The 14,183-nt window shown below is 35.9% G+C and overlaps 2 protein-coding genes across 2 annotated transcripts; both read right to left on the bottom strand.

Moving 5' to 3' along the window:
* Positions 1 to 1,772: 1,772 nt before the first annotated feature.
* Positions 1,773 to 5,576, bottom strand: LOC121262710. The gene is made up of 4 exons (XM_041165299.1): positions 5,342 to 5,576; positions 4,546 to 4,624; positions 2,042 to 4,434; positions 1,773 to 1,903 (listed from the first exon to the last, which is right to left on the bottom strand). Exons 1-4 carry the CDS (start codon positions 5,574 to 5,576, stop codon positions 1,773 to 1,775), a joined length of 2,838 nt encoding a protein of 945 aa, XP_041021233.1.
* Positions 5,577 to 12,213: 6,637 nt separating this feature from the next.
* LOC121261842 (dehydration-responsive element-binding protein 3-like) lies at positions 12,214 to 13,548 on the bottom strand. The gene has a single exon (XM_041164242.1). The coding sequence runs from the start codon at positions 13,262 to 13,264 to the stop codon at positions 12,566 to 12,568; it is 699 nt and encodes a 232-aa protein (XP_041020176.1). The 5' UTR covers positions 13,265 to 13,548; the 3' UTR covers positions 12,214 to 12,565.
* Between the last annotated feature and the right edge of the window lie 635 nt (positions 13,549 to 14,183).

Here is a 14,183-nt window from a genome sequence, read left to right as displayed (position 1 = left end):
TAAATAGTATGTAGCCTTAAGATAAGGTTATATTTATTTTGAAAAGGCATGTGTAAAATTTTTAGAAGGCAATATATATAAAGAAAAAAAAGTTTAAGAAGACCGTAGAATTGTACCGTCATTGGTTGTAGTGATTTAAGAAAACCAGCAAGATCATCAAGCTTAATTATGTCTTTCATGTCAACATTTGATGTCGATGCTGATGCTGATGCCGTTGTATGATGTAGATTTTTTTCGACGATTTCTTCAAGCAGTGCATGATTAAGCATCGTCCTAAATATTTTTAGAATAATTTAAAATGAATTAGAGAAATCATGGAGGAAAAGATATAAAAGAAAAAACAATTTTAGAGCTAGTTGATGAATATATATTTTGAAGAATTACCATTGACATAATGGAGTTGCAGCAGGGATGACAGGATTTAAGGTAAATACGCTTGTCGGTTGAGATGAAAGAGAAAGACCTATATTATAAAGAAAAAAAATTTGTTAGTAGATAATAACATTCTATTTTTAATAAATGTTGATATTATAAGTTGTGTAATATACCATTGTATGAACCGACTTTTAAACGTGTTGCGAGTAGAGTTGGCTTAGCTTCAATAATATCAGAGATTGCTCGGCATTCACCGTCTACAAATCGACTCCACATAGTTAACCATATCGGCATCAAGCTGTAAAATTTAGGATAAAGTATTTAAAAGTGTAGTATGATGAAATAATATTGAAAACAAGGTAGTTAAAGAATTTATTAATATCACATATATAGTTGAGAAATCTTCTTTACCTCTGGTCGATAACATATATTTCTTGAATTTTTGTTGGCCCATATATTGAGGTAATTTCTCTGGGAGGTTTCATGTATATTGCGATCGCCAGAATAGCTGTTCAATTATGTTGAATTTTTTTTTTTGTGAAAACTGAATAAGAGTATTAAGAAGTATGTTAAATATATTGATGTGATATTTACCTATTTCAGTTCCAGTGTTTTTGTAGTCATGCAGATTGGTGAATGGGATAATATCATATTCTGGTGGTTGTAATTCCACTTCGTCATCTGGAATGTTTTCGATGATTGTTCTTGAATTTAAGATCCACTGGTATTCATGTGCTTCAATTCTATGCTTGGGATCTAAAGGCTTAACATAAGCATTACTGATGTAGTAAGACCGGAATATGTGTAACATGTCATTACGTAGGTCTATATCTTTGCCGAAAATTGTTGCTTGTAGTCGGTTGCCCTGCATAATATTGCATAAGTAAATAGTTATTTGCATTCAATTGATTAGAAAATAGTACTTATTAAATATATATATAAGATTTAATTTAAAAATATAGTTAGAATGAATCTATGTTGTAAGGGGAAAACATATATATTTTGAATATATCATGTGAAAGAATACAATGTAAACATTAAGTATGTTCTTGCAAGTATGATATTGATGTCAATGTGTTACCTCAGGGTCTATCAATGTCAGATTTTGATATTTTGTTGGTGAATGTTGTGCAGTACGTTTGGGTGATTTGTCTGACACAATCATCTTGATGCTCCAATTTCTTGTACTTGGAGTAATGTTTTTGATTGATGTATAGACAGTCCGCATGTTGAAGCCTACATATGAATTAAAAGAAAGAAATATTAGTCCAAACAATTGAATTTAAATAAAACAATTTTAATAAAAGAATAATAAGAAGTTGTGAAAATTACATAGTGGAAAAACAAATTGTATTTAATTGAGAGGTATATATTGAAATTTGATTACTCACAGAAGTTTATGATGGATATGCTAGTGTTAGTAATTCTCTATAAACAATATTATTTGTTTCAGCTTCTTCACAATCATGAGTTGACACTGGTCTTATAAGAACTTTTACTGAAGCAGAAGTTTTGGCTCTTGACAGTGCTACATATAGTTGGCCATGACAAAATACAGGTTGAGGCAAGTATACACCAACAAAATCTAATGTCTGCCCTTGTGCTTTATTTATTGTCATCGCAAAACTTAATCTGATAGGAAATTGTGTTCTTTTGAATGGAAAACCACTATTATCGTCTGCATTTGGCAAGAAAGGAATCCTTGGTATGAAAACTCTTTTTCCGGTGTGGTGACCAACTGCAATTTCAGCATCAATGATATTTCGTTCAAAGTTGCGACAAATAAGACGTGTTCCATTGCATAAACCTTCTGAAGGATTGACATTTCTGAGTAACATGATAGGACAATTTTTTTTTAGTAATAATTCATGGGGTGGAAGTCCATTTGGTGTTAATGTGTTTAAGAAATCCTCCATGATGCCTTGTTCTGATGTATCAATCGTTTCATCGAAGCTATAGTATTGTGTAACTGTACCAGGAAATCTTTGAATAAGTATTGTATTTATCTCATCGACGGAGTTGTTCTTTGGTGTCAATATAGCTCGATTTGTCATTTCGGATAAATTTTCTGAATAACTGCCAATATCCTGGAAGACTGCATCGATCAGATCATCTAAAGACTCCACATCATTTTTGTAAGGAATGAGCATTTCACTGGGAATTTTGATCTTATTCTCAATTGTGATTGGTGTTGTTCCATTTCCGACCTGAAGTAAATAATTTGAGAAGTTTGGATCGAATCTTGCTCGCATATTTTCACTTAAACTAATCTTAGTTAAAGTGGACCACAAATATGACGATGCTAAACTGGCATTAACTTCTTCTTGTCTTGTGCCTTTACGAATCACTGGTAAGACTTGACGAAAATCTCCACCGAATACGATAATTTTTCCACCAAATGGTAATCTTGAATCAGTTATGTCTCGTAACATTTTATCCAATGCTTGCATACATTCTTTTCTAGACATAGGTGCTTCATCCCATATGATTAACTTTGCAAGACGTAACAATTTGGCAAGAGCACTTTGTTTGCTTACACAACAAGTACTATTTTTGTCAAGATCTAATGGAATTTTGAAGCGTGAATGTGCTGTTCGACCCCCAGGTAAAATAGATGCAGCAACACCAGACGATGCAGTTGCAAGAGCAATTAAGTTTCTTGATCTCACTGTAGCGAGAAGTGCTTTATATAAGAATGTTTTCCCTGTTCCACCAGGACCATCAATGAAGAATGCAGCAGATTCATTTAGAAGGACTTTCTGTAAAATTGATTCATATGCATGTTGTTGTTCAGGATTAAGACTCATCGAAGCCATAAGATCTTCTTCTGGTATCAAAACTGCAAATTCATCATTTATTTCCCTAGATTCAGTTTCATTCTGATCAAAAGAAACATCATGTTCTATTAAATGGAACATGTTTATGTCTTTTCCCATCGATTCAAGTGTAGAAGAGATGCTTCGTAAGACTTTTGTCCTAATATCTGCTGATGTTGCAACACTTGTTTGGAAATCGCTTGACATATCTTGTTCAAAGTATTCCCAAAGTTCTCTAGGATTTGTTGGGTTACAATATACTAAAATTGTTGCAAATAACCGTCTTAAACTGTGTGGTATTTGGTATAAGGAAGCCTCTTGCATACAATCTTGCAAACTGGTATCTCTTTGTAACAAACCATGTAATGTAGCTGCTTCACGAAAGGTTGGTGCAGTGACATTGCCAACTGTTTTGATGTGGTCAAATGATAAAGGGCCTCTTATATGATTTAACAATATCCGTAAGTAATACCTTTCACCTTCGAATGGACTTGCTGTAACAATGCGGCCTATAACAGTTTTCTTCTTTCTTGGAGTCCATATTTTGTGTTGTTGATTCCAAACAAAAGTTTCAGGAAATTCTTTGTACAGTAGTCTTCGTGCATTTTCATTAGTTTGATTTGTTGAAAAAAATTCAGTCAACATTGATTTTGCCGTAAAATCAGATCTCAGAACATTGTTAAGGTCGTTATGTGCATGAAAAGCTACCAGATGTTGATCTTCAAGATGTAGATGTAAACTGTAAACTGATGGATACATTTCATTAAGAATAAAGCCATATATTCTCCACATGGCTTCTGGTGGAGCAATCCATCTAGCTGATTGAAATTGTTGGATTTCATCTATATCTTGGATGTTTTGTCCAGGAATCAAGTTGAAAGCAACACGATCATGACCTTTATAAATGTACTTATAAAGGTATTTGACTGCTTTGATTGTTGAGCAAATTTCTACATTCAAGTGACAATCAAATTTTGCGAGGAGATATGGATTATGTGGAACAACCCAACGGTTATCCAAATTTTTACCTCTGACTTTGACAGTTATTCCATTATCACAACGTCTGTACTGTGGGAAACAATCGATTCCAACAGTTGTGTTAGATGCAAAGCCTTTTGAAAAGTGGTTTTTACAACTGCCATTTGTTTTCATACACACATTGCTCGGATTTAGTACTCCACAGGGACCATGCATCATATGTCTTATTACTGTTTCTTCAAGCAGTGCATGATTAAGCATCGTCCTAAATATTTTTAGAATAATTTAAAATGAATGAGAGAAATCATGGAGGAAAAGATATAAAAGAAAAAACAATTTTAGAGCTAGTTGATGAATATATATTTTGAAGAATTACCATTGACATAATGGAGTTGCAGCAGGGATGACAGGATTTAAGGTAAATACGCTTGTCGGTTGAGATGAAAGAGAAAGACCTATATTATAAAGAAAAAAAATTTGTTAGTAGATAATAACATTCTATTTTTAATAAATGTTGATATTATAAGTTGTGTAATATACCATTGTATGAACCGACTTTTAAACGTGTTGCGAGTAGAGTCAGAGAAAAAAATAGATTATTCCAGTTATTAATTTACAATATGAAACTAAAAAGTTAAAGGATTCATACTTTTGACACTTTTATAAATAGCTAGTTGTTGGGATATCTTGTTTCCACTTTCAACTTCACAGAGTTCAACCTATATAAAAAATTCAACAATATAATATTCTAGTAAGGACAAAAGCAAAGTTGTAAAGAAAAAAAAAAAAAGAATTTACTGTTATTTAATGTTTTCAGATGAAAACTTGTAAAATATTAAAACATATAAAATCGATTTTAACTCATTTTGCAGGAAGAAATTTTTCTTCCCAAATTTTCTCTCTCCTAGGCGATTATCCGCGCGGCTTCTTCTCCTCCAGCGCAGCTCGGCGCCGCCGAGCCCCGGCCATGATCACCGCCACCACCGGCGTGTTCCCCTCACGCCGACGAGCATCCCTGCCACCACCAATGTTTCCCACGCGCAGCCATGGTTCTCCTCCGTGGAAAGAGAACCGAAATGGGTTTCTCCCATTTGTGTGAGATAGCGCCGCCGTACGCGGCCACCGACGCTGACGACCACCATCGAGGAGTCCCCCTCAAGGCGGCGACCAACCCAGCCACCGTCGAAGTCCCCCACGCGCAACCGTCGATGTCCCACACGGACACCGAACCAAAATGGGTTTCACCCATTTATGTGAGCTACAGCCGCCGTACACGGCCACGGAAGCTGACGACCACCATCGAGGAGTCCCCCTCAAGGCGGCGACCAACCCAGCCACCGTCGAAGTCCCCCACGCGCAGCCCTCGATCTCCCCCACGGACACCGAACCAAAATGGGTTTCACCCATTTGTGTCATGTTACGCCGCCGTACGTGGCCACCGAACCTCACGACCACCACCGAGGAGTCTCCCTCAAGGCGGCGACCATCCCAGCCACCATCGAAGTCCCCCACGCGCAGCCCTCTCTCTCCCCCACGGAAACCGAACCGAAATGGGTTTCACCCATTTGTTCACCGATTCTGCGGCCGTAGGCAGCCACCCAAGCCACCGCACCTCCACCAGTTGACACCGACGACAACCTCTAGCAGAGCCACCCACCACGAGGTTCCGTTTGCCTCTTCATCGCACACTGTGAATCTGAGATTCACAGTGTGCGATGGAGAAGTTAGAAAGAAAAAAAACATGCGAGAAACACAGGAAAAAAAAAAGAAACAAGATGCAGAAGTTAGAGGTGAAATCAGAAGAGAATTGCGTACCAACGGTGAGAAGAAATCTCACGGAAATTTTTTTTTCTTCCTCGAGTTGAGTTTGAGAATTGTTCTGTAAATTGTGTAGTTGAGTTTGAGAATTGTTATGTAAATCTGAATTTGAAGTGTGTAGATTAGATATTTTATCATTTGAGATATTTTGATTGTTCAGATCATGCTAACTGAACGAAGAAGGGAACAAAATTTTCGAATGCAACGAGAAAGAACAGAGAAAGAACAACGAGAAATTGGATGAAACACTGTTCATTACTGTAGATCTTATACATGCTTTTAAGTATTAGGAAGATATATATATATATATGCGTGGACGTGAGCATGACTCTATGCATGCCAAGAATCGATCCTTGGAAATAAATGTTGCCGGCCATAGTAAGTACCTTTGCCAATAATCACGTTGAATCAAATGATCATCCCAACCACTAGGCTTTCCCAGGATCAGAAGCTAGCTAGGCTGGTTCTAATGGAAAGATGAGATGATGTTAAAAAGTAAAAGCTAGCTAGCATATTTTTGTAATATATATATATAATATATATATATATATATATGAATATGCGAGCGAGGCAGTACTACTCTTATATGTTGTAGTAGCCAGTAGGGAACCTAATTAATTAGAAATCCATTTGAATCGGTCCAATTTGGCATCCAAGAAGATAGTACTACTTATATTTATAATGACAATATTCACCACATAGTCGAACACGTAAGTTTATATATAAGATAATTGATTAATATTATATACAAAATTAGAGTGTGTAAACACATGATGTGGATCTTATTTAATTTGTATAAAAAAATTCAACTTTAAATTATTTTCTTATTATTTACAAATAATATTGTTTTATCACTCAAACTAACAACCCTTGCTGATGATCACTTTTAAAATAAAGGAAATCCGTGGGAAGAAAAAAGGTTCATGTTCAACTCATATATATATATATATATATATATATATAAATGAGTGGAGAATGCTACGCTGGGAAACACGAATCTAGCTAGAAAGCTCCCCAATAGGGAATGAAATAATTAAATATTGGCCAACTTGGAGGCTTCATGGGCACAATAAATAAATTAATAGGGCAGAAGCAATCAAGTAGATAACTCAGGTGGTGCTTAAGTGCTCGTTTACTTCTTGGGTTAGTATAATGGATATACGATATTGTAATCGCTTCTATGTTGATAATTGAGGGACAGCCTCATTTCTTGATAGAAATATTCCAAGCCGCCACATCAATCCAAAAATTCTTATAATTTTATTCTCAATCATTTTTTAAAACATAAATTTTTTTTTTAATTTTAATATTTTTATCCAATCGTTACATAATTAATATTCAAACATAAAAATTAATACAATCTTTAGAAACTTAAAAATTAAATTTAAAGTTGATATAATTTTTATAAATTTTAAAATAAATATAAGATTTAAAAGTTATAATATTCAAATAAACTTATAAGCTGTGAGATGAGATGATCATGGTATAAGATCAAACACACCACACCTGACGTGGTTGTCCTTCTCCCCCCCCTGCTGGACACCTTTCTTCTTCTGCTGAACACCTTTCTTCTTGACATCAAACAGATTATCAAGTTGTGCTTGCAGATCCTGTCTAGACACCATATTGATGATGCTTTCTATCTATGCAGCAGAATATTATGCTTTTAGCAAGGATTGTACTTGTACATGCGCTTCCACTATGTTTTTCCTGCATTACCCAACCGTCGACTATTATCAATTTGGGACATTCAAATTATAGGGAAGAAATTACAGAGATGACGTAGTGCTTGGGGTCTAGGGCTGAGGGCCTGAGGTCGAAGACGACGTGCTGATTCTTGCGACTGAGGACTTTCTCGCTTGGGGACTCAAGCCTTTGAGGGGAATTGAATCGAGAAGCCGGTTTATGGGATTAGTGAACCCGGTTCCAACATAGGATGTGGGGTGTGCGTTGGAGATTGGATGATGTCAAGATTATTTCATAAATAAAAATCTCAAAAAGTAATAATAAGTGGAGATAAGAATCCTCCCGAAGATGCAGCAGTACTGCATGCATATGTTGTCAACCATCGTTACGAGTATTTATTTGGCCATGATCAGATAATAAAATGATTACTCCCTGGAACGTTACATGAAAACGACACAGGTAACGAGGGAGTAGTTACTACTTATAATCTTGGATATGCTTGTCAGACCTTTTTTTTCTTTTATTGGCAGTGCACGCTTGTCACACTTACTAAAAATAAGTGCGAGCAGCACACCCCCCGCGCCGGGCCGGGCCCGGCCCGGCCATGCAACTCTTTCTTGTGAGTGTGAGAATTTTTGGTTGTACCTAGAAAAAAAAAGAAACATTTAAAAGAATTTGATGTGATGTTGCAGTTTCCGTACTGATGTGATAAGATTCGACCATCATTTGGGTGACTTGAAATAAAGTTAAAAAACAGAAACAAAATAAGCACGTCATTCAAGCACCACTAGTTCCATTTCCCCCACAAATATAAAAGGATGGAGACTTTCCGCAACACGTCAAATTCTCCGAAAGAAGCCAAAACAGAAAAGTCGTGAAAGACGATAGGGACGTTATGGACGGATGGATGGATGGATGGACGGACGGACGGATGGTACTTACTCTGTTGCCTTTGAAAGAGCATCAAAAAGACTCTTCTTCACTGCCGTAATGGAATGGGGGTGTTGGAGATATTTGCTACAAATTATAAATATCTAGAGACAGGTGGCCGAGAAACCGCATTCCATGCATGGGATGTGGGATTGAGGTCATTTCCCATTTTGGAATGGTGAGATAAACAGATTGGAAGTTTATATATTATTTATTTCATACTCGTTAGAAATCAATTAATTGAGTCTTATTTAGGTTTAAGATTCATCTCAATTCATTTTATTTAATTATTATAATTTTTTAAATTTTATATAAAATATAATAAATAATTTATTTTTTTTAAAATTTTAAAATAATAATAATTTTAAAAATAATATTTTAAAAATATTTTATTTTATTCATTTAAAACCCGTATTAACTTATCTCTAAATCATACCTAAGTTTTTTTGTCAGAGATTTCTCAATTATTTGGATGGCCGGTCAAAAAGCTGGATTGTCTCCGACGAAACGAACAAAACAAGACCTGGAACGAATATTGGTAGCCTAGCTCTTCGATTGATGGAATTAGTACGTACTGAAGAGATATGTTCAAACACATATAGGTTGCATGCGTTCCACATACTAGGAAATTGCTTAGGTTTCATGAAATGGTGATTTTGGCTTCGGAAACAGCTAGCATTGAGAAACGGGAGTTTTAGATGATTTTAAATTATAATTATGAGATAAAGATGAATTGAATTGAATTTTAAATTTAAATCGAGACTTAAAAAACAAAACAAAAAATCAGTGCAGCATATAATTAAACATATTCTGAAATCAGTGCAGGTTCTGAGTTAATATTCGACTAGAATCAAGATAGGAACAACCGATGTCGTATTACAAATTGTCCGGTGGCTTTTAAAATTTGACACCATTTTCTTGTCCAGCGGTTGGTTTTTCCTGACCCAGATCGGAAAATCATTGTCAGAGGGGACAACTGAACTGATACTAAATAAGGGTGGTGGGCAGTAGAGTAAATGTGTACGTAGTTTGTTTTTTATTTTTATTTTTTTGTAAATATTTTTAATTATTTAAAAAATTTACAAATTTAGTAATAATATCTTTCTAAATTAAAAAAAAATGAAAATATTCAAACAGTAAATTTAAGCAGTAACATTAAAAAGGCTAATTAGTATTTTCTAAAAAATAAATAGGCGTATTAATGCCCATGTATACTTTACCTGGTGTATACAAAATTAGGTCCGATTAATTTTTGTGGGGACATTCGCACTAAATAACCATAAAAAAAAAATTAAAATAAAATAAAATAAAGCATCCTTCGTCGTCTCCGTCTGCATATTTTACGATCGAGTGATGACAATCCATGGATCATTATTGCATTTTCACTTATAACCCTGAGAATAACTTACAGACCAGTACTACGTACGTGGATGCATAATTTACCAAAGAATCAAATTCCATTCAAAATTCTACTAATCTACATTAAAATAATCCTTTGTTTTTTGTATTTTGGGTTGGCTTTGTCGTTGGTCGGATAAAAGCATTACATGCACGATCATTAGGGTAGGAAGAATTAAAATAATAGAGCTGCCCAATGCCCAACACCAGATCAAGCAGGTAACAGATTCAAAAATAATAAATTGGCTTTTATCCATTGGCACATGAACACACGCGACGACCGAAATATATAAATTAAAAGTTTGTACTCTAAAAATCATTGGCAAATAAGAAGAACAACATAAACTAACATGAACTCGATCATAGCTATCTAACAATAATTGATATTTTCATCCAATCTTTTCTTTCCTAAAATATGGAGTCCGGATTCCAAATATGGAAATTCATCATTTGATCATATTATTTAATATTATTGATGTTGTGATCTTCATTTTGGCTTTGACCTTTTCTTTCCTAAAATATGGAGGCCGGATTCTAAATATGGAAATTCATTATTTAATATTAATGTTGTTATTTTCATTCCGATCAATCTTTTCTTTCCTAAAATATTGAGCCGGGATTCCAAATATGGAAATATATAGGTTTTGTAATCATGCATTGGACAATTTTTAAGGAAATCTGATCAGTGTTAGATTTTTCACCGCAAGCAAGCATGCTTTTTGACCTTTTCAATAAGAATTACGTCTTTTGCCTGCTAGTTTGTCAAGTACTGCCAAACTAAAATATTGATTACTGAGGATTAAATTAGGTGGGGATCTGAATTATATATTGTCGATGCACATGTGACTACTTTATATATATATATATATATATATATAATTAATAAAAATTAATTTTGCCTGATCTCAGAAGAAGTACTTAAATTTTACTACTCTTATATATTGAATTTCTAGGATCCTGCCTGGGCGTGTCACGTCTCGGAAATTACAAGGTGTTCCGTTAATCAATACAAATCAGAAACTATAAAAAAAAAATACCGACAACTTGACAATAAACGCCGGCATTTTTATAAACGCCAGTAATATCGATGCTTATCCTCCTTTTAATTATTTTGTTTATAAAGTTTATAGTTTATTATATTATTATACCCGAGTCATTTTCTTCTGCTAATCCATGACTGAAACTTTTTTGTCAAACATAACTAGACCCATCCATTCGATAGGATATTGATCAAGAATGCTTACAAATATATAATTTTTTCTGTTAAAAAACAATTATATCTGGCAAGTGGCAACTATTCTACCAACCCTGGAGCTTGAATTTAAACAAAACTAGGATCGAGTATGAAAATTTTATCATAATTCGTTTGGGTTATTATTCCAAATTGAGCATTTAAATCTAGATTTTCAAAATGCACAAATTAAAGTACTTGACTTTAATCGGCACACATACATTTTGAAAAACTAACACTCATGGATGAGGTCTTCCTTGGTAAATGACCCAGAGCCCAGAGAGAGAGAGAGAGAGAGATTCTATATGATCTGTCTCATGTACTCCCTTGGAAATATCTTGGACAGTGAACGCCAAACAGGTTTGATAACCACCGTTTTCTTAGTCAGTAAAAGAGAAAAAGTCCAAAACCAACTGAACAAGACAGCCCCCTGTTCTTCATGGCACGTTATTACATGTACGGATGCGGTTTAAAGTTGGCAAGAAAAGCTAGAGAAACTGTGCTATCTAGCTACCCCATTGGGAAGATTAGGATTATTCGAGGGTCATTTTTCCTAGTCAGAGTCTTTCATCGTCACTCACCTTCCTCCAATGAAAAGCTAAACCCTACTTCCATTTTGTGGTCGGAAGCCACCTGTACCAAGAAACAACCACCTTCCCCCCCCCCCCCCTCCCTTCTGCAGGGAAAGAAGTACGGACGGTTTTACTGGGTTTAATTCTGGACTTTCGGCACGGCGTCCTTTTTTTTTAAAAATAAAAAATAAAAATAAATGTGGGGACTTTTCTTTCCTCTTGTTTTTAGTTAGAATTAATTCGCTGCAACCCTGAAAGGATCTTCACAGGGTTTTCTTGTTTTGGTACGAAAACGACGACAAGCTTCGGTCAGATGAAACTTTGAACTAAGAGAGACAGAGAGAGAGAGAGAGAGAGGCTTTCATCTGTTCGCACTTCGCAACAACAGGGCAATGAAATTAATGCATATTCTTCGTTTCAACCCAAAACTGTACTCTGTACATAGGTCAGATGAGGAGGAGATTTACACGAAGAAAAAACACACGGAGAAATGGAAATAAAGAAAGACGAAATTAATGTATATTCTTCTTTTCCACCTAACACTGTACAATTAGATGAGGAAGAGGTTTTACACACAAAAAAACACACACACACGTACGGAGAAATGGAAAAAAAAGAAGAGTATCAACCCTTCTTAAAAAAGTGAGAGGGCTTAAAACTGAGAAACAAAAAAGAAAAAGCTGGGATAGTCGTAGACACTCACATTCGCAAAACAGAGCTCTGGCTGATAGTACTTGTACTCCCGCAGTACACCTTCACAGCTATTTATTCGATTCATTCTCCAGCACTGCCAATTGATCACTAGCATCTGGATACCCACAATCCTCCACGCACTGAGGCCATGGCTGGGAGTACATCCCCCAGCAATCCACCGAGTCCACAAACACAAACTCCTTACTCAAGCGCTCCGACTCATAATTCGTCCCCAAACTCGGCAACTCAACGAGCTCACTCAACTCCTCTGACTCTTTCGACAAGTCCATCGCCGAAACCAGCGACGACAGCGATGGCGACGTCAAGTCGAAGTTATCCATCCGGGCTGCCTTAGCCGCCGCGGCTTGCACGTCACGTGGAGCAAGCGAGACGGGGCGGGGCAGTAAGTGGGCGAGCTCCGGGAAATTTAGTATGGCGGAGTTTCCTTTGATGCTCAGCGCAGCGACATCGTGGGCTCTAGCGGCCATTTCCGGGGTGGGGTAAGTACCGAGCCATATTCGGGATTTCTTGCGGGGCTCGCGGATTTCGGAGACCCATTTGCCCCAATTTCTCATGCGAACGCCGCGGTATAGGGGGGCTTTCTTGGTGGAGTTTCGGATTCGCTTGTCTTTTCGGCAGTCTGGCGATGGGGGTTTGGAGCTTTGGGGTGAGGATGGGGATGGAGGGTTGGAACAGAAAGAGTTTGAGCTTTCAGTTTCTGAGTTCTGGGGTTCACTACTCGTTGTTTTGGTCACCCAGTGATCCATAATGGTCTTTTTTTTATTGGGCCAGCTGAGCGTTGCTTTTGCTGTGAGTTAAAAGAAACTAGTTGTTTGGAAGTGGAGGCTTTAAGAAAACCGTCAATGGCAAGGGCCAGTTTGGCTTCTGTACAAAGATGTACAACGATAAACGAATAGACCAACTAATATTGCTCAGAAAAGAGAGGAAGAGAGCTTAGCTCATGAGGAAGAGAATGGAGAACATGCAGCTTATGGTTGACCATTCCAGTTTACTACTCCTCTTTCGTTTCGATCCTTCATTTCTCTTAAGCCACACAACACTAGTACTTATAAGGACTCGAGACGAGAGAGAAAAAGAGAGAGAAGGGTCCACAAACGAAGTGGGTCACTTGGCAGGACCTATGGAAGAATGGCCAATGGGGTCCCCTTTCTCTGGTACCACGCAACCCCCATTAATTTCTCAACCTTTTTTATCTTTACCACTTTTACCTGTTTTTCATCTTCATTAGAAGATGATAAACACACATTATTTCTTCTAACAGTTTATACAATAATATTTTAAAGAGCGGGGCTCCATTTGACTGCTGGCCATTTTAGTCCTTTTTTTTAATATTTTAAAAAAATAAAAAATACAAAAATATATTAAAAAATTATTTTCTTAATTATTAAATTAAAAAATAAAAAAAAAATTTAAATACACAAAGGGTCAAAGTAAATGAGTAAAGTTACCATTTTCCTATTTTAAAAGGATAGATATTTAATATTTTTTTAATACTAGAGTTGCAGATTTAGGGTGAGCGCCGATTTTCAAAATACCTTATTATTTTTTATTATTTATTATTTTTTTATTACTATTCACATAATATATAAAAATACTTTACTGTCCAAACGCAACTTCAATTGAATAACATATAAACACCGGAGGTTATAAGAATCACTGTAAAGT

Source organism: Juglans microcarpa x Juglans regia, chromosome 4S (assembly GCF_004785595.1).
Source record: "Juglans microcarpa x Juglans regia isolate MS1-56 chromosome 4S, Jm3101_v1.0, whole genome shotgun sequence".
Classification (NCBI taxonomy): Eukaryota; Viridiplantae; Streptophyta; class Magnoliopsida; order Fagales; family Juglandaceae; genus Juglans; species Juglans microcarpa x Juglans regia.
Note: the sequence above shows the minus strand (reverse complement) of the source record. Positions and strands in the feature narration are given on the sequence as shown.

Excerpts from the sequence above, each read along its gene's own strand:
- LOC121262710 (XM_041165299.1), bottom strand. The coding sequence starts at position 5,576 with ATGGGTGAAACCCATTTTGGTTCGGTGTCCGTGGGGGAGATCGAGGGC. Across the intron at positions 4,625-5,341 it reads GGGACTTCGACGGTGGCTGG|GTCTTTCTCTTTCATCTCAA; the intron begins GTTGGTCGCCGC and ends TTTATAATATAG. Across the intron at positions 1,904-2,041 it reads AAATGCAGACGATAATAGTG|CACTGTCAAGAGCCAAAACT; the intron begins GTTTTCCATTCA and ends AACTATATGTAG.
- LOC121261842 (XM_041164242.1), bottom strand. The coding sequence starts at position 13,264 with ATGGATCACTGGGTGACCAAAACAACGAGTAGTGAACCCCAGAACTCA.